The 24602-nt window shown below is 49.7% G+C and overlaps 2 protein-coding genes across 3 annotated transcripts in view; one reads left to right on the top strand and one right to left on the bottom strand.

Annotated features, from left to right (window-relative positions):
* Positions 1–16552, top strand: part of LOC114020925 (INSYN2B protein) — a 33933-nt gene extending 17381 nt beyond the window's left edge. The window contains exons 3-4 of one of the 2 annotated variants that reach the window (XM_037898543.2): positions 9307–9381; positions 16071–16552. In XM_037898543.2, coding sequence (XP_037754471.1) covers positions 9307–9381; positions 16071–16266 — 271 coding nt within the window. In that variant the 3' untranslated portion in view covers positions 16267–16552. The remainder of the gene's footprint in view (positions 1–9306; positions 9382–16070) is intronic. The other variant, XM_037898544.2, reaches the window with a different exon arrangement.
* The window catches only part of LOC102937744 (dedicator of cytokinesis protein 2), a 326706-nt gene that overhangs the window by 110327 nt on the left and 191777 nt on the right, over positions 1–24602 (bottom strand). The window contains 1 exon segment of the mRNA XM_043545086.1: positions 22810–22905. Within this exon segment, the coding sequence (XP_043401021.1) occupies positions 22810–22905 (96 nt within the window).

Raw genomic sequence — 24602 nt, 5'->3', positions numbered from 1 at the left:
CTGGTCACGCAATTACAGACATGAAAGTTGCTATATTACAACAAAAAAACTTCAAATCCAGACTCCAGCGAGAAACTGTTGAATTGGAATTCATTTGCAAATTGGATACAATTAACTTAGGCTTGAATAGAGACTGGGAGTGGCTAAGTCATTATGCAAGGTAACCTATTTCCCCTTGTTTTTTCCTACCCCCTCCCCCGCCCCCCCCAACGTTCTTGTTAAACCCTGGATTTGTGCTGGAAATGGCCCAACTTGATTATCATACACATTGTAAGGAGAGTGATCACTTTAGATAAGCTATTACCAGCAGGAGAGTGGGGTGGGAGGAGGTATTTTTTCATGCTTTGTGTGTATATAAAAAGATCTTCTACACTTTCCACAGTATGCATCCGATGAAGTGAGCTGTAGCTCATGAAAGCTTATGCTCAAATAAATTGGTTAGTCTCTAAGGTGCCACAAGTACTCCTTTTCGTTCTTAGAAGAAGAATTTTAATTAAAGAAAAGGTAAAAGAATCACCTCTGTAAAATCAGGGTGGTAAATACCTTACAGGGTAATCAGATTCAAAACATAGAGCATCCCTCTAGGCAAAACCTTAAGATGCAAAAAGACAAAACCAGGAATATACATTCCATCCAGCACAGCTTATTTTATCTGCCATTCAATAGAAGGAAATTTAACGCATTTCTAGCTAGATTACTTACTAACAGTTGTAAGGCTGCATTCCTGATCTGTTCCCGGCAAAAGCATCACACAGACAGACGAACCCTTTGTTCCCCCACCTCCAGATTTGAAAGTATCTTGTCTCCTCATTGGTCATTTTGGTCAGGTGCCAGCGAGGTTATCTTAGCTTCTTAACCCTTTATAGGTGAAAGGGTTTTGCCTCTGGCCAGGATGGATTTTATAGCCCTGTATACAGAAAGGTGCTTACCCTTCCCTTTATATTTATGACAACTTCTCTGTAGGATGGTTTGCAATATAAGATAACAATATTAATTGCAGAGTCCTCACACTGTGAGAGTCATTAACAGAGTTTGAACCCATGAGTTGCAGATCCACACACAGACTTCCACAGCTCTGGGAAGTGAGGGGTGAGGAAAGCTTGCTAATATCCTGTGTGTGGGTCAGCCCATCGAGAAAGACATGACACATTTTGTCCCAAGCACATAACTGTTTGGGAGCTAGTGGTGGGATGCTGGGTATCAGGGTTACTGGTTTCTGTTCTTAGCACTGGGGACACAGTATGATGTAGTGGTTCTAGATATCACAGCCAAACATAACACTTCAGGCTGAGTTGTCTGCAAGGACTGAACTCAAGGCTTGGCTCTAAAAGCACAACCAGCTCCATTAACATGGAAGTAGTAATAGACTCAGGTTATGTTCACACCGCAAAACCCCCTCCTCAACAGTGAGTCTCAGAGCCCAGGTCAACTGATGCGGGCTTGGCCTGTGGCCCTGAAAATAGCAGTGTAAACATTTGGGCTTGGGCTGGAGCCTGGCTCTGGGGCCTCACCCCCTTTCACGGGGTTTCAGAGCCTGGGCTCCAGCCAAAACCTGAATGTCTGAGCTGCTATTGTTAGCCCCATAGCGTGAGCCCTGCCAGCACCAGTTTGTTGATCCGGGCACTGAGATTTGCTGCCACGGGTGTGGCTTGTTTCTTTTTGCAGTGTAGACCTACCCTCAGAATCCTCCATATGTGGTATACCACCAGAGAGTGACACCAAGCCTCATTGCATCAGTGGGGTTACACATGCACATAATTTGGCACTTTGCTTCAGAAAGGCCGCAGGGCAAAGTGGATGAGACTTGGGTCTATCATATTAAGCACATGGATTCTAGTCCTAGGCCTACCTGTAGAGACCTGTTGGAACCTCCTAGTTATTTGTAAAACAGGTAAATGCTAGCTGCCTTCTTCTAAGGTGGTGGTGTGAGCCCTGGGTTACTAGTGGTTGGGAAGGGCAAAAAAATATTTGCACCAGTGGAAGAGCTGGGATTAGAACTCATGTTCTCCTGGTTTACAGCTCAGTATGCCTTGTCTTCCCTAAGTTTCGGGGCATGTGTGTATCCTGGCCACTTTCCCTTTCCTGTACAATGTGGATTGGCAGAGACGACCGCAAGACTCAGCAGGCAATTCGGACTGCTCTCGCCAGAAAAAGGAAGATGCAGCAACTGTGAGAGCACAGACTGACTCCCCAAGGCACCCCTGTTGGGGGTCCAGGCCTCCCTGCTGTGTGCGGTCAGGTCTCTCCGAACAAAGCACTCAGTATTCATGTCTGTTCATTTCACTGATTCTGCTGTTCCTGAGAATGGGGACGTGGGAGCAGCACCAGTGCCCCTGACCCATGCCTTGCCTTGTTCCTTGACTTTAGCAAATCTTTTGACACGGTCTCCCACAGTATTCTTGCCAGCAAGTTGAAGTATGGGCTGGATGAATGAACGATGAGGTGGATAGAAAGCTGGCTAGATCGTCGGGCTCAACGGGTAGTGATCAATGGCTCCATGTCTAGTTGGCAGCCGGTATCAAGTGGAGTGCCCCAAGGGTCGGTCCTAGGGCTGGTTTTGTTCAATATCTTCATTAGTGATCTGGAGGATGGTGTGGATTGCACCCTCAGCAAGTTTGCAGAGGACACTAAACTGGGAGGAGAGGTAGATACGCTGGAGGGTAGGGATAGAATACAGAGGGACCTAGACAAATTGGAGGATTGGGCCAAAAGAAATCTGATGAGGTTCAACCAGGAGAAGTGTGGAGTCCTGCATTTAGGACGGAAGAATCCAATGCACCGCTACAGACTAGGGACCGAATGGCTCGGCAGCAGTTCTGCAGAAAAGGACCTAGGGGTTACAGTGGACAAGAAGCTGGATATGAGTCAACAGTGTGCCCTTGTTGCCAAGAAGGCCAATGGCATTTTGGGATGTATAAGTAGGGACATTGCCAGCAGATCGAGGGACGTGATCGTTCCCCTCTATTTGACACTGGTGAGGCCTCGTCTGGAGTAGTGTGTCCAGTTTTGGGCCCCACACTACAAGAAGGATGTGGAAAAATTGGAAAGAGTCCAGTGGAGGGCAACAAAAATGATGAGGGGACTGGAACACATGACTTATGAGGAGAGGCTGAGGGAACTGGGATTGTTTAGTCTGCAGAAGAGAAGAATAAGGGGGAATTTGATACCTGCTTTCAACTCCCTGAAAGCGGGTTCCAAAGAGGATGGATCTAGACTCTTCTCAGTGGTAGCAGATGACAGAACGAGGAGTTATGGTCTCAAGTTGCAGTGGGGGAGGTTTAGGTTGGATATTAGGAAAAACTTTTTCACTAGGAGGGTGGTGAAACACTGGAATGTGTTACCTAGGGAGGTGGTGGAATCGCCTTCCTTAGAAGTTTTTAAGGTCAGGCTTGACAAGGCCCTGGCTGGGATGATTTAGTTGGGGATTGGTCCTGCTTTGAGCAGGGGGTTGGACTAGATGACCTCCTGAGGTCCCTTCCAACCCTGATATTCTATGATTCTATGCCAGACATGGGGTCATAGTGTGAGTCTGCTCCTATCTGTACACCAGAACATCCACCTCTACCAATGTGCCTGAAGCCTGGCCAGTTCTGGTGTCTGCATTTCAAAAAGAATGTTAAAATTTGGAAGGGAGCCAGAGAAGGTAAGCAGCAGGATACGGACCCTGGACTTCAGGAAAGCAGACTTTGACTCCCTCAGGGAACAGATGGCCAGGATCCCCTGGGGGACTAACATGAAGGGGAAGGGAGTCCAGGAGAGCTGGCTGTATTTCAAGGAATCCCTGTTGAGGTTACAGGGACAAACCATCCCGATGAGTCGAAAGAATAGTAAATATGGCAGGCGACCAGCTTGGCTTAATGGTGAAATCCTAGCGGATCTTAAACATAAAAAAGAAGCTTACAAGGAGTGGAAGGTTGGACATATGACCAGGGAAGAGTATAAAAATATTGCTCGGGCATGTAGGAAAGATATCAGGAGGGCCAAATCGCACCTGGAGCTGCAGCTAGCAAGAGATGTCAAGAGTAACAAGAAGGGTTTCTTCAGGTATGTTGGCAACAAGAAGAAAGCCAAGGAAAGTGTGGGCCCCTTACTGAATGAGGGAGGCAACCTAGTGACAGAGGATGTGGAAAAAGCTAATGTACTCAATGCTTTTTTTGCCTCTGTTTTCACTAACAAGGTCAGCTCCCAGACTGCTGTGCTGGGAATCACAAAATGGGGAAGAGATGGCCAGCCCTCTGTAGAGATAGAGGTGGTTAGGGACTATTTAGAAAAGCTGGACGTGCACAAGTCCATGGGGCCGGACGAATTGCATCCGAGAGTGCTGAAGGAATTGGCGGCTGTGATTGCAGAGCCCTTGGCCATTATCTTTGAAAACTCGTGGCGAACGGGGGAAGTCCCGGATGACTGGAAAAAGGCTAATGTAGTGCCCATCTTTAAAAAAGGGAAGAAGGAGGATCCTGGGAACTACAGGCCAGTCAGCCTCACCTCAGTCCCTGGAAAAATCATGGAGCAGGTCCTCAAAGAATCAATCCTGAAGCACTTAGAGGAGAGGAAAGTGATCAGGAACAGTCAGCATGGATTCACCAAGGGAAGGTCATGCCTGACTAATCTAATCGCCTTTTATGATGAGATTACTGGTTCTGTGGATGAAGGGAAAGCAGTGGATGTATTGTTTCTTGACTTTAGCAAAGCTTTTGACACGGTCTCCCACAGCATTCTTGTCAGCAAGTTAAGGACGTATGGGCTGGATGAATGCACTATAAGGTGGGTAGAAAGCTGGCTAGATTGTCGGGCACAACGGGTAGTGATCAATGGCTCCATGTCTAGTTGGCAGCCGGTGTCAAGTGGAGTGCCCCAGGGGTCGGTCCTGGGGCCCGTTTTGTTCAATATCTTCATAAATGATCTGGAGGATGGTGTGGATTGCACTCTGAGCAAATTTGCGGATGATACTAAACTGGGAGGAGTGGTAGATACGCTGGAGGGGAGGGATAGGATACAGAAGGACCTAGACAAATTGGAGGATTGGGCCAAAAGAAATCTGATGAGGTTCAATAAGGATAAGTGCAGGGTCCTGCACTTAGGATGGAAGAATCCAATGCACCGCTACAGACTAGGGACCGAATGGCTAGGCAGCAGTTCTGCGGAAAAGGACCTAGGGGTGACAGTGGACGAGAAGCTGGATATGAGTCAGCAGTGTGCCCTTGTTGCTAAGAAGGCCAATGGCATTTTGGGATGTATAAGTAGGGGCATAGCGAGCAGATCGAGGGACGTGATCGTCCCCCTCTATTCGACACTGGTGAGGCCTCATCTGGAGTACTGTGTCCAGTTTTGGGCCCCACACTACAAGAAGGATGTGGATAAATTGGAAAGAGTCCAGCGAAGGGCAACAAAAATGATTAGGGGTCTAGAGCACATGACTTATGAGGAGAGGCTGAGGGAGCTGGGATTGTTTAGTCTGCAGAAGAGAAGAATGAGGGGGGATTTGATAGCTGCTTTCAACTACCTGAAAGGGGGTTCCAAAGAGGATGGCTCTAGACTGTTCTCAATGGTAGCAGATGACAGAACGAGGAGTAATGGTCTCAAGTTGCAATGGGGGAGGTTTAGATTGGATATTAGGAAAAACTTTTTCACTAAGAGGGTGGTGAAACACTGGAATGCGTTACCTAGGGAGGTGGTAGAATCTCCTTCCTTAGAGGTTTTTAAGGTCAGGCTTGACAAAGCCCTGGCTGGGATGATTTAACTGGGAATTGGTCCTGCTTCGAGCAGGGGGTTGGACTAGATGACCTTCTGGGGTCCCTTCCAGCCCTGATATTCTATGATTCTATGATTCTAAGAGCTACAATGATTCGAAGTCTGACAACCCTGCCTTAATAGTGAGAGGCTTAAGAAGCTCAATCTATGCAGTTTATCCAAGAGAAGGATAAGAGGGGATGTAATCGCAATCGGTTACTACCTGCATGGGGAGCAGAGGGCTCGTTAATCTAGCAGACAAAGGCAGAATGAGATCAGTGGCTGAATTCTGAAGCTAGACCAATTCAGGCTAGAAATAAGGAGCAGTTTTTTCTAAGGGTATGTTGTTGTAACGTGGCTGTGTAGTCGCGGCATAGCGCTAGGAGAGAGCTTTCCCAGCGCTGTAAAAAACCCACCCCCGTGGGGAGTGGCTCCCAGTGCTGGGGCACTGTCTACACTGCCACTTTACAGCGCTGAAACCTTCCTAGGCAGTCATTGCCTATTTTGTATTTGTGCAATTGATTGTTCCTTCCTAAGTGGAGTACTTTGTATTTGTCCTGATTGAATTTAATCCTATTTATTTGTGACCATTTCTCCAGTTTGTCCAGATCATTTTGAATTCTAATCTTATCCTCCAACCCCTCCCAGCTTGGTATCACCATCCCCAGACTTGATAAGCGTGGTCTCCATACCATTGTCCAAATCATTGATCAAGATATTGACTAGAATCAGACCCAGAACAGATCCCTATGGAACCCTACTCAGTATGCCATTCCAACTTGACAGTGAACCACTGATAACTACTCTCCAGGAACGGTTTTCCAACCTTTTGTGTACCCACCTTATTTTTGGTTTGTCTAAGATCTATATCCCTAGTTTGTTTATGAGAAGATCATGTGAGACTATCAAAAGCCTTAGTAAAGTTGAGATATATCCCATATACTGTTTCCCCTCGTCCACAAGGCTTCTTGGTTTGACATGACTTGTTCTTGACAAATCCATTTTGACTGTTACTTATCACCTTATTATCTTTGAGGTGCTTACAAACTGATTGTTTGATTATTTGCTCCATTACCTTTATGGGCATTGAATTTAAGATGACTGGTCTATAATTCTCTGGGTTGCCCTTATTCCCCTTTTTATAGACAAGTACTATATTTGCCCTTTTCCAGTCCTCTGGGATCTCTCCTGTCCTCCACGAGTTCTCAAAGATAATTGCTAATGGCTCAGAGATCTCTTCAGCCAGTTCCTTAAATATTCTAGGATGTATTTCCCCAGACCCTGCCGACTTGAAAACATCTAACTTGTCTAAGCAATTCTTAACTTGTTCTTTCCCTATTTTAGCCTCAGGTCCTATCCCATTTACACTGATGTTCACTACGTTAGTCATGCGATCACTGCTAGCCTTTTGGCATTTAACGTGAATCTAGATACTGTGTGCCGTACTGGCCATCTCACCTCACCTGGTGTACTGCGGAATTAGTGGGGGCTCAGAGATGAAGGAGTGACAAGAATGATTTGAGTCTTGGAGAAATTCTCTCATGAGGGTCTGACCAGCCTGGTATTGTTCCCTTAGAGAGGAGATGCATTAGAGGAGATTGGTCTATAAAATACTGAATGGGCTGGAGATGGGTTGTGGAAGCAGGAGCTCCTGTTCTCCCTGGTTCACAGCACACGGACAGTCAATGAAACTGAATCAGGGAAATTCAAACGGATCAAAGGAAATACTTTCACACACAGTGTAATTATTTTTTGGAACTCTCTGCCACAGGATGGTGTTAGGGCCAAGATCTTACCAAGATTTAAAGAGGGGCTGGGCATCTGCATGGAGAACAGAGGAATATACTTGTGTGTGTGAATAGTTGATGCTCAGAAGCAAGTCCTGAAAAGGACTGGCTCCGGCCCTGAGGTAGGGCTTATCACCTCGTGGGCTGGATGAGATCTCAGCTGGAGCAGATGAGCCCACTTCTGCCTACTGCAAGGTTTCTTACACCTTCCGCAGAGACAAATGGTCCTGGCCCCTGTCAGACATGGGAGACTGGGCTAGATGGGTCATGGGGCTGACCCAGGCTGGCTGTCTTTATCTGTCCATCCAGCTTGATCCTTCTAATTGTTTCCTCATCCCACAAATGCTACATTATACCAACAAGGGGCTCTGTCTCCACACTTCTCACACTGTCAGCTATGCAGGGCACAGGTACAAAGTGTGTGGTGTTTGGGGTGGGATTCACCCCAGGCTTTCTAGAGGCCACAGGCTCCCCAGAGAGCTCAGCGTGCAAAGGACCACCGAATTCTCTGCTAAGCTGCCATGAGGAGGAGTTCCAGCAGGGTGATCATGTAGGGCTGGCACATGGCAGGGGATTAGGCCTTCTACTGCTCCTACTACCCTGATCTGCAACCTTGTGAGAAGCACAAAGTCTGTTCTGAGTCAGGGAAAGGCTGGGAATGGTCCCAACCCAGCTTGGCCCTGCACTGAAAATTAAATGATACAAAAATGCGGGGAGTGGTAAATAGTGAAGAGGACAGGTCACTGCTAGAGAGCGAGCTAGATCCCTTGGCAACCTGGATGTGAATAAAAAATATGCATTCTAATATGGCTGTATGAGAATGTGTACATCTAGCAACAAAGAACGTAGGCCACACTTACAGGATGGGGGACTCTATCCTGGGAGCAGGGACTCTATAAATATCACATGGGGAACAAATATTTAATAAGGGGCTCGTCAGTCCAGCAGAGAAATGTATAACCCGATCCAATGGCTGAACATAGACAAATTCAGGCTGGAAATAAGGTGGAAACTTTTACCAGTGAGAGTAATTAACCTTCGGAACAATTTACTGAGGGTCGAGATGGATTCTCCATCACTGGCAATCTCTCAGTCAAGATTAGCTGTTTTTCTAAAAGATCTGCTATGGGAATTATTGTGGGGCCGGTCTCTGGCCTGTGCTATACGCAGGGTCAGACTAGATGATCACAATGGTCCCTTCTGGCCTGGGGAATCTATGCAAACCATCTAGTATCAGTGGCCAGGCAGTGAGCTCATCCTAACCCTCTGCTCACAATGGCATTACCTCCCAGAGACGGGTCAGAGCCACTGTCTCTATTGTGCTGAGGAGAAAGCAGTGGCAGGCAGGGTGCCTGGGGAGAATGAGAGGTGGAACCCAGGAGTCCTGGGTTCCTAGAACCCAGCCTTCCTCTCCCATAGCCAAGATCTTGGAAGCTTCCCTGCCCTCCTCTCCAAAAGCTGTGAGGGGTACTGCCACCCCACCCACAACTCTGCTGTCTGTGGTCCGGATGCTCAGCCCTTCTTCCTTAGCCCCTCTTCGTAAGCCACTCCCTCACGATGCTCTCCATGCCCCTTCTCTCTTTCTTGCCAGTTGCAGTTCTCCAGGACGTTTTCTGATCACCCTGGCCCATTGGCTCCTGCTGCGTTGCCTCACTGACATCACTGTCCTACCTATGGCAATGGAGTGATGTCACAGACCCTTGGGGAGTTCTTACAGGGAGGGGTCTGAGAGACACTGGGAACAGCAACCCCAGGGCTCCTTGCTCATGGGGTTTCTGCTCTGTTGTAGGAGACGCTCATACCGGACAGGGCAGGATATTGCCAACTGTGGGACCTGCCGGGACTGCGCCTGCATCATCTACAGGTAAGAGCCACCTCGCCAACCCCAGTGTGCTTGACCCCCGGCTCTGCCCCAGGCCCCTCCTCCACTCCACCCCTTCCCCCAAGGCCCCACCCCTGCCCCGCCTCTTCCCGCACCCACTCCATCCCCACCCCGCCTCTTCCTGCCCAGTTCCATCCCTCCCCCAAACATGCCACATCCTCGCTCCTCCCCCCTCCCTCCCAGCCTCCTGCACACCACGAAACAGCTGATCGCAGCAGGTGGGAGGCATGGGGAGAGAGGAGGAGGCGCTGATCTGCAGAGCCACCGGCAGACAGGAAGCACAGGGAGGGTAAGGGAACCTGATAGGGGAGCTGCCGGTGGGTGCTTAGCATCCACCATTTTTTCCCTGTGCGTGCTCCAGCCCCGGAGCACCCACAGAGTTGGCGCCTATGAAAGTAGAGGCTGAGGAGCAATGTGCAAACAGACACACCCTAACGGTTCCTCAACAGGCCCCTATGCCCAGGGGACTCCTGGCCTGCAAGCTCCTCCCTGTGTGAGACACGGGTGAAGGACAGAGGTGCTGATGTATCCCAGGAAGGTCATTGCAAGCCTGATGCACCCAGATGGAAGAGTCCAATGCGAGGAAATCTTGTCAGCCATAGCTGGGTCACTGGGGAATCATAGAATATCAGGGTTGGAAGGGACCACAGGAGGTCATCTAGTCCAACCCCCTACTCAAAGCAGGACCAATCCCCAACTAAATCATCCCAGCCAGGGCTTTGTCAAGCTGGGTCTTAAAAACCTCAAAGGAAGGAGACTCCACCACCTCCCTAGGTAACGCATTCCAGCGCTTCACCACCCTCCTAGTGAAAAAGTTTTTCCTAATATCCAACCTAAACCTCTCCCACTGCAACTTGAGACCATTACTCCTCGTTCTGTCATCTGCTACCACTGAGAACAGTCTTGCTCCATCCTCTTTGGAACCCCCTTTCAGGTAGTTGAAAGCAGCTATCAAATCCCCCCTCATTCTTCTCTTCCGCAGACTAAACAATCCCAGTTCCCTCAGCCTCTCCTCATAAGTCATGTGCTCCAGCCCCTAAACATTTTTGTTGCGCTCCACTGGATGTTTTCCAATTTTTCCACATCCTTCTTGTAGTGTGGGGCCCAAAACTGGACACACTACTCCAGACGAGGCCTCACCAGTGTCGAATAGAGGGGAACGATGATGTCCCTCGATCTGCTGGCAATGCCCCTACTTATACATCCCAAAATGCCATTGGCCTTCTTGGCAACAAGGGCACACTGTTGACTCATATCCAGCTTCTTGTCCACTGTAACCCCTAGGTCCTTTTCTGCAGAACTGCTGCCTAGCCACTCAGTCCCTAGTCTGTAGCAAGTATCAGGGGGTAGCCGTGTTAGTCTGTATCCACAAAAACAACAAGGAGTCTGGTGGCACCTTAAAGACTAACAGATTTATTTGGGCATAAGCTTTCTGGGTAAAACACCACTTCTTCAGATGCATGGAGTGAAAATTACAGATGCAGGCATTATATAATGACACATGAAGGGAAGGGAGTTATGTCACAGGTGAAGAACCAGTGAGACAGGGCCAATTCGATCAGGGTGGATGTAGTCCACTCCCAATAACAGATGAGGAGGTGTCAATTCCAGGAGAGGCAAAGCTGCTTTTGTAATGAGCCAGCCACTCCCAGTACCAATGCAAGCCCAAATTAATGGTGTTAAATTTGCAAATGAATTTTAGTTCTGCTGTTTCTCTTTGAAGTCTGTTTCTGAAGGTTTTTTGGTCAAGTATAGCTACTTTTAAATCTGTTATCGAATGTCCAGGATGATTGAAGTGTTCTCCTACTGGCTTTTGTAGGTTACCATTCCTGATGTCCAATTTGTGTCCATTTATTCTTTTACGAAGGGACTGTCCAGTTTGGCCAATGTACATGGCAGAGGGGCATTGCTGGCACATGATGGCATATATAACAGTAGTAGACGTGCAGGTGAATGAGCCTCTGATGGTGTGGCTGATGTGGTTGGGTCCTCTGATGGTGTCGCTAGAGTAGATATGGGGACAGAGTAGGGAATGAGGTTTGCTACAGGGATTGGTTCCTGGGTTAGTGTTTCTGTGGTGTGTAGTTGCTGGTGAGTATTTGCTTCAGGTTGGGGGGCTGTCTGTAAGCGAGCAGGACTCTGCACTTGTCCTTGTTGAACTTCATCAGATTTCTTTTGGCCCAATCCTCTAATTTGTCTAGGACCCTCTGTATCCTATCCCTACCCTCCAGCGTATCTACCTCTCCTCCCAGTTTAGAGTCATCTGCAAACTTGCTGAGGGTGCAATCCACACCATCCTCCAGATCATTTATAAAGATATTGAAGAAAATGGGCCCCAGAACCGACCCTTGGGGCACTCTGCTTGATACCGGCTGCCAACTAGACATGGAGCCATTGATCACTACCTGTTGAGCCGGACAATCTAGCCAGCTTTCTATCCACCTTATTGTCCATTCATCCAGCCCATACTTCAACTTGCTGGCAAGAACACTGTGGGAGACCGTGTCAAAAGCTCATGCTCAGCTTTGTTTGCTGCACAATATAAACCGTGCTCTACGTCTCAAAGTGGGCCAGGCACACAGGATGGGTGCACACTTAGTGCACATACTCCAGAACTTTCAGCTGTGCCTTTGTGCCCGGGGAGCTGCGCAGGGCGAGGCAAGGCCTGACACAGCAGGGTAAGGCTATGGGCTGAGATTGAGGAGCATCAGCAGAGCTACAGTGGGATCAAATATTTGCTAACAGGCTCTTCTGTCTAGCAGACAAAGGTAAATATGATCCAGTGTCTGGAAGTTGAAGCTAGACAAATCCAGATAGGAAACTGAAACATTGCAATTAAAACAGCCCTGCAGCCCAAGCCCCAGGTGTCTGAGTCAGCAGGCATGGGAAATCCAGTGTCTGGAATGCTTGGAAGCGAGAAAAATTCAAAGTACGCTAAGGCACACGTTTACGTGAGGGTAACTGGAACAACTTAGCCAGGGATATGGTGGATTCTCTCTTGCTTGGAGTCTTTAAATCAAGATTCGATGGCTCTCTTGCTACAGGATATGCTCCAGCTCAATGAACTGCTCTGGCCTGTGTTATGCAGGTCAGACTGGTTGATCATGATAGTTCCTGCTGGCTTTAAAATCTATGTCCTGTGTGTGAGGGAGCCCATGGCTGGAATAGGGGGGCTCTGAGGGGTGAGATCGAGGGGTGCCAGCGGAGCTGCATGTCTGTTTGGGGAGCTCCCTAAGCCTCTTTCCCCTTTTACTGGCCAGCACTCTGTGCCCCTCCCATCTGACTGAGCTAAAGAGCCTTTGCTGGAAAGTGAGACTGTTGGTGAATGTCATGTGAAAGCTCTGCATGAGGAGTGACAGCCCCTTGCAAACTGTCACCTACTGCTGAGCCCCATCAGCCTGTGCTGCTTCTCCGCTATGGCAGGCACTCCCCCCGCCCCTCCAGACATGCCTCCTCCTTGGGTAATGGCTCCTAGTGGGTGGAGTGTGGGATCCTAGGGGCCCAGCTCTTAGTCCTCTGTGCCTGGGGGCAAGGGAGTGCCTGTCTCCGTTTCCCTCTTTCCCCAGGTCCAAATCAGTCCGTGGCAAAGAAGCCACAAAGCCCCGAGCAAGCGGAAGGGGGAGGGAAGGGAATGGGACAGCTGCTACTTGGTCTGTGAGTGAGTGAGGGCTGGGGGACACTGTCCCCATTACCCTGTGGGAGGGGGGGGTACTCTCAGCTGTTCACTGTGCATGTCAGGCTGGGTATCCCTGTGTGTGTGGCTAAGGTTCTTTCCACGTCTGTGCACCCTGCTCTCGATGTGCATGTGCTCATTTGATCATTAATGACGCTTATTCGGTTTGTGTCACTAAAGGCTGAATGGCACTCTGATGGGTGGGTCTGAGCAATGCTGTGTGTTCATGTGGGTGCATCTCTGCCTGTGTGTATGCCTCTGCCCCCACCTCTCTTTGCATGCAGGACTCTGTCTCTCCTCCATAGCTGTGGGCGGGCGTCTCTCCCTGCTGCAGTGTGCATGTCTCTCTTTGGAGGTGCCTTGTTGTGCATCTCTTGCTCTGTGCTTGTTTACATCAGAGCTGACAGCAAATTCCTCCTGTATAGCTAGTGGGGGATTTCAGTGCTAACGGGGATTGACAGGTCTGTCTCCGTGGGCACTGTGACTGGGAGACATGTCACAGCTGAGGGAGGTGGATTGTATAACTGTTGTCTCTGACTGTGGACTCCCTCTGGGCTTAGCTGCCATCCACATGGTGAACAAAGTGCTCTAGTAGGACCCATACAGGCACAAGGCAACAGACACTAGAACAGCGTCATGCCTGGACCGTGTGACCTTTTCCAGACGCTGAGAGTCTGGTTCTGTTGCAAGGAATGTTGGGCGACTGAGACTGTACAAAGGAGACATCAGGGTAAGGTGCAGGCTGGGTGAGTGGAGATCAGTGCAATAGCTGAGGGTTAATGGTGGAGTCCCTGCCGGCTCTGCCAACAAGTCAGTGCTCCTACTGCAACCGAGGGAGACGGGCATTCCCTCTGGCCACTACAGAGCTCCGTTCCTCAAGCCCCTGGCGTACAGTGGCAAAGGCTCATTCTGTTATTATGGACAGGTTTCAGAGTAACAGCCGTGTTAGTCTGTATTCGCAAAAAGAAAAGGAGTACTTGTGGCACCTTAGAGACTAACCAATTTATTTGAGCATAAGCTTTCGTGAAGCGAGCTGTAGCTCACGAAAGCTTATGCTCAAATAAATTGGTTAGTCTCTAAGGTGCCACAAGTACTCCTTTTCTGTTATTATTGGCATCACTAAGATCAAGGTCCCACGGTGCTAGGCAGCACAGATTGCCCCTGCCCTGAGGAGCTCACAGTCACGTAGAAAAGACACGCACAGGAACAGGGCTAACGCTCCTTGAGGCCCAGAGAGAGAATGCCTTCCCCACAGTCACATGGGGGAACAGAATGCAGGTCTCCTGCTAACAGCAGCCATTCTTCTATTGCCTGTAGATAGAACAATGGCTCTGATCCGCTGTGAGGCAGCAAGATTCAATTCCTTAAGGGGAAGAGCATCCGGGGGCAGCTTTTGGGGTGGATCAGCCAGAGCATGGGGTGTGCAAACCTCCCTTCAATCATTAGGACATACATTAACCCTTTACACACCACTCCCGCAGCCTTCTTTAGATCAGGACCTAGTGACATCAGGAATGTGCTGCCCCAGGGGCCATAAGGCCAGAGGAAGAATTCCTTCTCACTCCATTCTCATTTGACTCCCCAAAGGAGCAGGGCAGGGACCTGGCTTCTCTCACTGTGGCGAGTTTCCATCCTGCCCTGGAGTACAGAAGGGATGTTAGGCAGAGGGCTACTGCCCAAAAGCCCGCATTCCTGCTTCCCCAGCCAGGATGATATGAGGAGGGGAGGTACCATGTTACCTCAGTCCCCAGTACCTACCAAAGCAGTGAGTAGATGCTCCCTTTTACATGCCTAATTTCTCTGATTTTTCTGCCTCACTCGAGCTCCCTTGTTGTAAATAGGTGTTTAGCGGGAGGGCTGGTGGAGCCGTGTCTGACTGTGAGAGGGCCTCGTTTCTGAGACGGGCTGGAAGATATGATATGCTGAAAGGGGCTCAGGCTCAGCACTGAAGCCTTCTTCCACCACCCTCCTAGTGAAAAAGTTTTTCCTAATATCCAACCTAAACCTCCCCACTGCAACTTCAGACCATTACTCCTCGTTCTGTCATCCGCTACCACTAAGAACAGTCTAGATCCATGCTCTGGTGCTTTCCTTTTAGATTGAGCGAGGGAGTACAGCTTCCTGGGCACAGTGCATGGCCCAGGTAAGCCTCTGCTGATGGGCGAGGGTTTGGTGGGGTGGAGTGGTGGTTTGACGGACCCTGATCACACATTCATATAGAATAACTGTCTGTTATAACTGTGCATCCCCTCAAAGGCTAGAGTTGCTTTCTAGCCCTGGTGCGTGCTGCTGTGGCTAACCCCAGAGTTGTGGGTGAGTGATCCTTGGGGATAGTCTGGACAGTCAGAAAAGTTTCTGAAGCACTTTGGGACCCAGTGGGAGAAAAGTTGTTCTATAAATGACTTAATTAGTTAATGTACATGAGGGGCTTTGAGGACAGACTGCTGACTGTTACTCTCATGTAAGCTCATTAGTGCTCCATGGGGCTGAAATCATTCCCATCTGACATCAGCTCAGCGGCTGGTGGGAAATGTGTTGATGTCTCAGGCCAGTACAGGTGTCCACATCATAAAAGCCCCCAGCCCAGCTTGTTAACAGTCTCAGCTGAGACTGAGGCCTGAAGGGGCATGGACACTAAACTCCCCTGGCAAGGTGGATCCTGGCAGGGCAGGGGTAGCTTGTGGAAAGAGGACTCCATTACTGATTGTCCTTGAATTATTATTGTATGAAATAGGAAAAGGAGGACTTGTGGCACCTTAGAGACTAACCAATTTATTTGAGCATAAGCTTTCGTGAGCTACAGCTCACTTCATCGGATGCATCCGGGGAAGTGAGCTGTAGCTCATGAAAGCTTATCCTCAAATAAATTGGTTAGTCTCTAAGGTGCCACAAGTCCTCCTGTTCTTTTTGTGGATACAGACTAACACGGCTGCTGCTCTGAAACCTATTGTATGAAATGTTTCTTAATATTTTCTTCTTTGTTCTGTGTCTCCCACAGTGTCGAACATGATTTTCGGCAGCAGGAAGGCCGCTTCCAGAGGGTGCTGAGCAGCATTGAGAGTGAGTCAAGGCAAAGCTCCCCCACGATAGCCCGGGCCACCACACCGACTTGGCAAGAGCTGTCCCCGATGCCGAAGCTGCCTGCAAAACTGGACTCCAAAAAATCCAGGCGCAAATGTTTCTGGTTCCTGTGACCCATGGTGCTGCCTGAGGGGGGGATGCAAAGGCCACATCACCAAGGCAAGAGGACATGCGTGAGGTCCCCACTGCCAAAGAGACGTTCTGTTGCTGACACACCAAGCACTCTGTTCCTTTCTCTCCCTCTCTCTGAGTCTAGGGTTTGGGTAGCACCAGCTTTTGTATTCTTACCTCTCCCCTGTTTAACATACTAAGGCCCCTGTGTAAATAACGGGCAGGAGGAGGAACACCACTGTACTTAATGAGAAATCAATAAACTGTAGGGAGACGCTATTTTCACTACACAGGCTCTTGCCAGCAAGTTTTTGCTCTTAAAAAGGCAGCGATTGGCTCCTGCTGTTTGGAGTATTTGGGGTACAATTAACAAAGAAGGCATGGAGATAACACTCCCTCCATGCACCCAGGGTGTCACTGCCATCATGGTAAACATGCTGAAAGCTGCTGGAGTTTTGTCTACACTAGGGCTCCCGTCAGTGCAGCTGAACGGCTGGTTAACACCCCTGCCTCCATCTCTGATCTCCAAGGGCAGGCACCCCCAGCATTTCCAATCTCTGTAGCTCTGAGGTCAGGCTACATCTCCCCTTTCTCTGTGTAATGAAAAGCGCATTTCTACGGCATGGCTCCCCACAGAACAGCCAGCAGCTGCCTTTCAATCACTTCAGTGTATCAAAAGTACCTGGAGGTTTGTCACTTCCACGCTCAGAGTTCAGTGGCGACTGTTTCAGCTGCCTAATGAGAGGCCCTGCAATTGTGTTTTACACAAAGAAAAGTTGGGCCTGTGTTACAAGTTCTCCTCAGCATAGCACCATTCCCCTTCACCCCATGGTCATCAAGTGTCCCACCCCAGTCTGGCTTGCTATCCAGGTGACAGGGTAACTAAGTCCTCTGCATTCTGGGTTGAGAGCACCTTCTTATAGCCTTGATTTCTGAAATCACGAGTTGCAGGGATTAGTCAGAGAGCTGCAGCTCCTGCTGATTCACAACCACTGCCGTCAGGACCTGAAGGCGCAAAGAGCCTCACCAAGTGCAGCACAGTGTGAAACTTTCTCCATGCAATGTGAACATCGCAAAGATCTTGATACTCAAAGGGGACAGGTTACGCACGGGGGAACCTGACCTTTGAGTTTCCTGGATCAGACGGTTGGCAGGGGGATGCAGCTATTGGGAGAAAGGCCAACACTGGAAGCTGGAGGAAGCTGGTACATAGGCAAGTGCCAGTGAATGAGCCCTGGGTTCTCACCTGTTCAGAAATCTGAGACTCATTCACTCACTTTACATTCCTCAGAATTCTGCAGAGCCTGTTAATGAAAGAGCAGATAGCACCAGTGGTGATGTGTGCACCTGCCTGCTGTGGGCATAGCTGAGACCAGCCTAACTCATTTCACACCACCAGTTTTGATCACTTGTGACCTGCTACCTCTAATCGGAAGCACTGTGGTATTGAGTCCGGATGGGGAGGGGAAGCCAAACCTAGAAGTTATACTCTCCATCCCACATGCAGCTGGCTCGCAGGGAAGGAAGCTGAGGGCTCCCTGGCTGCAGGATTCACTGACTAATTACAAGAAAGCAATTAGCAGCTCAAATATTCCAGCTTTTTGAAGGCTGCCCATGAGAGGAGAAATGCAATGTCAGTTTAATGAGGGTCCCAGATCAAAGAGGGCTGGAAGCAGCCAGTGGGCGATGTCAGCATGCTGAGCACGGCACAGAAAACACTCCCTAATGCTCCACACAACGTCAGCAAGATGTTGCCGTACTCAGAAAAACCAACCTGGAGCTGCACAAAGGCCAGGAGAGTGGGAAAAGAGAGGGCTCTACAGAAATCCCATGAGGCTGAGAGCAGCACAAAGGCCTCTGAATGATACTGTCTGTGCATGATAACGGTCTGGAAGGGAGGCTGGGCCCCAAGAAGGCCTCAGAATTCAATACCCATTGAAGTCAATGGCAGCTGCTGGTCTCCTGTAGGGGGACACTTGGCCCCAGCAGCAAAGACAGAATTTATCTCATTGAAGAACATTTGAAGTCTCAGCATTTCAGGTGTCTGAGACTTGCTATGGCCAATGCACTGTTCACTGTCAACCCCAACCCCAAGCCTGGACAACTCCTGTGAGGGAAGGATCACAAACCCAGTCAAGAAGAGACTGGGATCCATGCAAGCTCCAGGTTACACCCATCTGAAACAGACTAAGGAGCTCAGCAGAGAATTTGCATGGGTCTGCTGGAATTGATATAACACTAACCCACCCTGAGCCTTCTGCCCTTAACCCATGTCCGTGTGCCCTGAACTACAACATATGTCTCGCCGTATGACCTTAACCCACCAGGAACCCTATTTATTTTGGATGGAACCATTTTTGCCCTTCTCTCCCTGTGTGGCACGGATGAGGGGAAGCTTAGGTCTCTGGTGTATGGTTAAGTAGCCAGGAAACTCCAGCTGCATGGTTCATAAGTCCCAGCACTCCGGAAGGCAAGAGCTTCCTTTGGCCTGCAGGCTTTGTGAGCATCCATGAGCAGTTTTTCCTTAGAAGCAGATGATCAGGTCACAGCTGAGAGGTTCTCGGTACCTTGTATCCCCTTCCCCGTTATGCAGCTGCTGAGAGGGTCCCATGGGTGCCTATGTTCAGGGTGCTTGTGGGCCTTGGTCAGATCATTCACCTGGGATGTATTGGGCACCAGGACAGGATGGCAGGTCCCTGGCTGTGGCATCTAAATCAGTGAAGCTTTTAGCTTGTGCAGTTTCACAATCCCCTACAGCCAACAGAGGCTTCACAAGGAGGCAACATCCCTAGCCAAATGATTATTCTGTTGTGCCCTGGATGAGCAGGTCAGAAACCTGGGTGAGGATAGGCATTTCCTAAGGGGGGTGGGATGGGAGCTCTGAGAGGTGTACCTGTGTTGCTGGGGTCACAGGACAGGCCAGCATGGGAAACAGAGACACTTGGGTGTACCAGAGAACAGAGCCAGGGGCTGCTGGGGGACAGTGCAAACAGATGTTCCCTCATGGCATGGGGAGCTAGGGCTCTGAGGGAAGGGGGCAGAAAGTGACCACAGAGCTGTCCCTGGGATTCTTTCCCTCATGCCCCCATCTGCTTCCCATTACACACAGGTTCAATGACGCTGACAAGGACTATGGGTCAGTTTGGCTCTGTGCTCATAAGAAGCTTCCAAACCCCTGGAGTACACACAACAGAGCTGGAAATCGCACTTGCAACAACAGGCTCTGGGAAGATGTTGACTGTTGCTCACCCCCTAGGAACAGCCAGTCATGAAGCAGCCCTGCACCTCTGCGTGGAGCCAGGGAGTACAGAGGCAGCATATAGCTGATAAGTCAGGCCAAGACAGCTACCAGACAGCATTTCTGAAACTCAGATGGTTCAGGTCTTGGCAAAGATTCAAGTGGAGATGGCTGGGATCAGGTCAAAGGGTTAGATTCTCTTTGTACTGAAACTGGTCTCTAACTACCTCATCCAGTGTTCCTCATTACTACTATTATAAATTATGCATGTAGCTCCATTACCGCTCCTTTCTGCCCTCACTTCCCTGGGATGCCAAAATACACCACCCAAAAGCAAGGGTAACAAAAAACGTAATGCTAGTGAGCTCAAATCCCACCTGATCCCCACCAAGCCTCCTTCACTCACTTGGATCCCACACTCTAAAGGTCCTTGTCACAGACCGGCAGGTTCAGAGCTACAATCTCTCCCCCTCCGCAAAAGCGCTGGAGAGAAGGGTATGAAAGGAGATGCTATGACCAGCTGGGCCACACCCTGTCTGCCTCGTTTACAACACTGACACAATGCCTGAGGGCAGAACTGGATACAGAATAGCTTAGCTAAGCAACTGTCCATAAGGCCATTACCCCCAAGGTCAGAGAGGAGCATTTAGGACTGAATCCGCAATCAATTCAGCAAGCAAAGCCACTTAACGATGAGCAAGAGACAGTGCTGGTGATCTGGAGCTGGAAGAGCTTCCTCACCCATTGTGTCGGGCAAGCCAATGAGAGCTCTCCTGAGAAACTGCACAGATTATGCCAGGAAAACAGCCCATCCACACTGCAGCAGTGAAGTGATTCTAGTGAAGGGAGTCTGAGCCTGCCAATTGTGAGAGACTTGCTGAAGAGGGGGGATATCTCAAAATATACGCTTGAAACCCATCTCTGGATCAAACCAAAACCATTAAATAGAAGAGCCTTGTTCACTCCTTGAACCATGGGGTCAGACTGAACTAGTAACTCTCTGAGCCCGTGTCTTACTACTTGCTACAGTAGCTCCTGGAATTAAGGTGCTAACTCACAGGGATCAGTGTAACAGCAGCACAGAGTCCTGGGCATGTCTATCCAAACATCCAGCCAAGGGGCTGCCAGCAGCCTGAACATGCACAGACCTGAGCAGAGCGACCTGCTGGAGAGATCCTCAGGCACACTCCAAACAGAGAACGTACCAGAGCCAGAGGCTCAGTGAGCCTCGCAGCACCACTCTGCCATGCCCGTCACTCCAGATTCGCTTCCTCCAGCAGCACTTGTCAGTGAGAACCAAGAACGGGAGGACAACACTGTTCTCAGATCCCAGCAGGCCCCTCCACTGAGAGGCGAGCTGAGCTTCAGCAGCCATTGCTCCTCTACACTATTGGTTTACAGTCATCCCCACTGACTTCCCGCTGCCACAAGAGCATCACTGTCAGCAGGACACAGAGCATAGACCCAGCGGTTTGCAGTCTGGGCAGTCCCCGTTGGGCTAAGCTGCCATGCACTAACTCCCTGTTATTCCAGTTTCCCCAGACTCACATTCAGCCCCTGGTTTCTAACCCCTGCCCTGGCCCCTGCCCAGTGGGATTGATTTATCTCTAGCCAATTTATCAAGTTCTTTCTTCATTTTGAGCCCCTCCCCCACCTGCTGGCACATCATATCTGCTCCCCACATCAAGACACTGGCTAACCAAGTGAGCCATGGGGCGATCTTGCCTCGTAGCTCCTCACCTACTTGATTAGGCCATTGCACCAAATAGTCCAGCCGGGCCCTAACTCTGATGCATCAGTTGAGCAGCGCTGTGCTCCAGGGTATGTCTATACAGCCCATGAAAGCAAGGCTCTCATTCAGCCCAGGTCAACGGACTCAGGCTAGCGGGGCTCCCAGCAGTGCTCTGAAATAGCTGAGCCGATAACCATCTGAGGCTGCGGCTCAGGCTGCAGCCTGGACTCTGAAGCCTAGGAAGCGGGGGTGGGCCTCAGAGCCTGAGCCACTGGATAGACATACCCAGGATTCTGCAAAGCACTCCCTACACAGCTATTTCTAGAGCATGAGCCCCAGGAGCCCAAGTCTGTTGCCCAACGCTGGGAGGCTTGCACCCACTGGCTGTGTGGACAGAGACTCTATGACCAGCTGATGCCCTGAACCCTGAGATTTAATCCGCTCTGCATTCTTGGCATGCAGAACTCCAAACTGGACAGTCTCTACCCAAAAAAATAAATGGACACAAATCAGACATCAAGAATTGTAACATTCAAAAACCAGTAGGAGAACACTTCAATCTCCCTGGACACTTAACAACAGACGTAAAAGTGGCAATTCTTCAACAATAAAACTTCAAAAACAGACTCCAACGAGAAACTGCAGAACTGGAATTAATTTGCAAACTGGACACCATCAATTAGGTCTGAATACAGACTGGGAGTGGATGGGTCACTACAAAAACTAATTTCCCTCTGCTGATACCCACACCTTCTTGTCAACTGTTTGCAATTGGCCACCTTGATTGCATTGGCTTCATTAGCACTACAAAAGTGATTTTCCCTCCCGTGGTATTCACCCCTTCTTGAATATGCCACTTCCACCTTAATTGAATTGGCTTGTTAGCACTGACCCCTCTCTTGGTAAGGCAACTCCCATCTTTTCATGTGCTGTGTATTTATACTTGTCTACTGTATTTTCCACTCCATGCATCTGATGAAATGGGTTTTAGCCCACAAAAGCTTATGCCCAAATAAATTTGTTAGTCTCTAAGGTGCCACAAGGACTCCTCGTTGTTTTTACAGACTAACACGGCTACCACTCTGAAGCAGAACTCCAATGGTGATTCAGGCCCAGCAAGTAAACCTTGTTCCTGGAAGGAGCCCAGCTCCCTTCACCTGTCCTCAGAACTCACATTCTTCAACCTCAGGATGTCCCTACAGCCCCACCTCCACAGAAGGAACCTCCCACTACGAGATGAGGCCCAGCCTTCTGCCAGCACCCCATGAGGGTCGACCCAGGACTCCACCCTGCCACAGTATCTGCTCCTACCATGAATTCCCCATGTGCCGTGTTCGGTCTTGTGCTGATGGATTTTCCAGGGGCTCTGTGTAACACCGAGAGCCTCATCCTGAGCAAGTTGCTGCAGGATGAATAGCACCAATAGCAGGGGACTCTCAGGAGAAGCTCTTACCACCCCACCTCTTACCAACCCAGCACACTCTTTTGCACTCACCAGGGCCCGTCCCAGGGCCAGGCTCACTCCAAGATGCCCGCAGCCCCCCAGAACTGCACAGAGCAAGCAGCGGTACTCACTCTTAGGTCGTGCTCCTGGTCGAGGACAATCACCCTGCGATTGACAGTGCGCAGCAGCTGCTCCAGAATCATCTGCACATGCCCCTTCACCTTCCTCTGAAAGGCAAGACACACGTCATGTCCAGAGTCCGGGCAGCCCTGCCCTGGTCTCACTCCTGGGATCACCATGCAGGAGACAGAAAGGGAGGTCACCTGGCAGTTACACTCCTTTGCATGGTGAGTACTCAGAGTGCCCCAGGGGCTGTGTCAAACGCAGCTTTGGCACTTTAAAAGGGACCTCCCCCAGCAATGGCAGCAGCCGGACAGACAGCACAAGAGGAATCATGCAGGTGGCCCCACTCACAGCTGGGAGGGGCTGCTCAAAGGGCAACTCAGCCTGCATTTGAGAGCTGGGACTAAAGCAAGGAATTCTCTCTCCACACCTTAGAAACAGATGGCTGCTCGCTCCTAAGCTACGGGCTGACCTCGTGCACCCACATAAGAACATAAAAGAGTGGCCAGACTGGGTCAGACCAATGGTCCATCTAGCCCAGGGGTGGCCAACCTGTGGCTCCGGAGCCACATGGGCTCTTCAGAAGTTAATAGGTGGCTCCTTGTATAGGCACCGACTCTGGGGCTGGAGCTACAGGCACCAACTTTCCAGTGTGCCGGGGGGCGCTCACTGCTCAGCCCCTGGCTCTGCCACAGGCCCTGCCCCCACTCCACCCCTTCCCGCCCCCTCCCCTGAGCCTGCTGTGCCCTCGCTGCTTCACATCTGCCACCACTGAGAACAGCCAAGCTCCATTCTCTTTCGAACCCCCCTTCAGGTAGTTGAAGGCTGCTACAAAATCCCCCCTCACTTTAAATAACCCCAGTTAGGATGGAAGAATCCCATACACTGCCACAGGCTAGGGACCAACTGGCTAAGCAGCAGTTCTGAAGAAAAGGACCTGGGGATTACAGTGGATGAGAAGCTGGATATGAGTCAACAGTGTGCCCTTGTTGCCAAGAAGGCCAATGGCATATTGGGCTGCATTAGTAGGAGCATTGCCAGCATATCAAGGGAAGTGATTATTTCTCTCCATTTGGCACTGGTAAGGCCACATCTGGAGTACTGCTGTTCTCAGTGGAGGAGGAGGCTGTTCTCAGTGGTGAAAGATGATAGAACAAGAAGCAATGGTCTCAAGTTGCAGTGGGGGAGGACTAGGTTGGATATTAGGAAACACTATTTCACTAGGAGGGTGGTGAAGCACTGGAATGGGTTCCCTAGGGAGGTGGTGGAATCTCCTTCCTTAGAAGTTTTTAAGGCCCGGCTTGACAAAGCCCTGGCTGGGATGATTGAGTTGGGGTTGGTCCCGCTTTGAGCAGGGGGTTGGACTAGATGACCTCCTGAGGTCTCTTCCAACCCGAAGATTCTGTGATTCTATGACATGTGAAGTACTCCAAATTCTTGACACACAGAAGATGACAATGTTGCCTCCCAGTCTATCTGATAAATATCTATGAATTATGATTTATTCAGAGATACTGTATCAAGAAGTTTTCAGATAATCCCAGAGTAATATTGCCTAAAATTTAGAAACATCAAAAAACATGATAAAATAAGTCATGGGAAATAAGTTTATAAAATGTGTGATCATTTAAGGAAATGGATGAGATATAAAGAGGCAGAGGACTATGAAAATTTGGTATACCTATTTAGCCAAGAGAAGTTCTTTGATGCCTGGGGCTGGCTGAAGTAAGGGCTGCAGTGTGGGATAAATCCCCAGCGACTAAAAGATGCAGCCCATGCAGCTGATCTATTTGTGCAAGCG

The sequence above is a fragment of the Chelonia mydas genome, chromosome 4 (assembly GCF_015237465.2).
Source record: "Chelonia mydas isolate rCheMyd1 chromosome 4, rCheMyd1.pri.v2, whole genome shotgun sequence".
Lineage (NCBI taxonomy): Eukaryota > Metazoa > Chordata > Testudines > Cheloniidae > Chelonia > Chelonia mydas.
The sequence above is the reverse complement of the archived record's forward strand: the minus strand, read 5'-3'. Positions and strand labels throughout refer to the sequence as shown.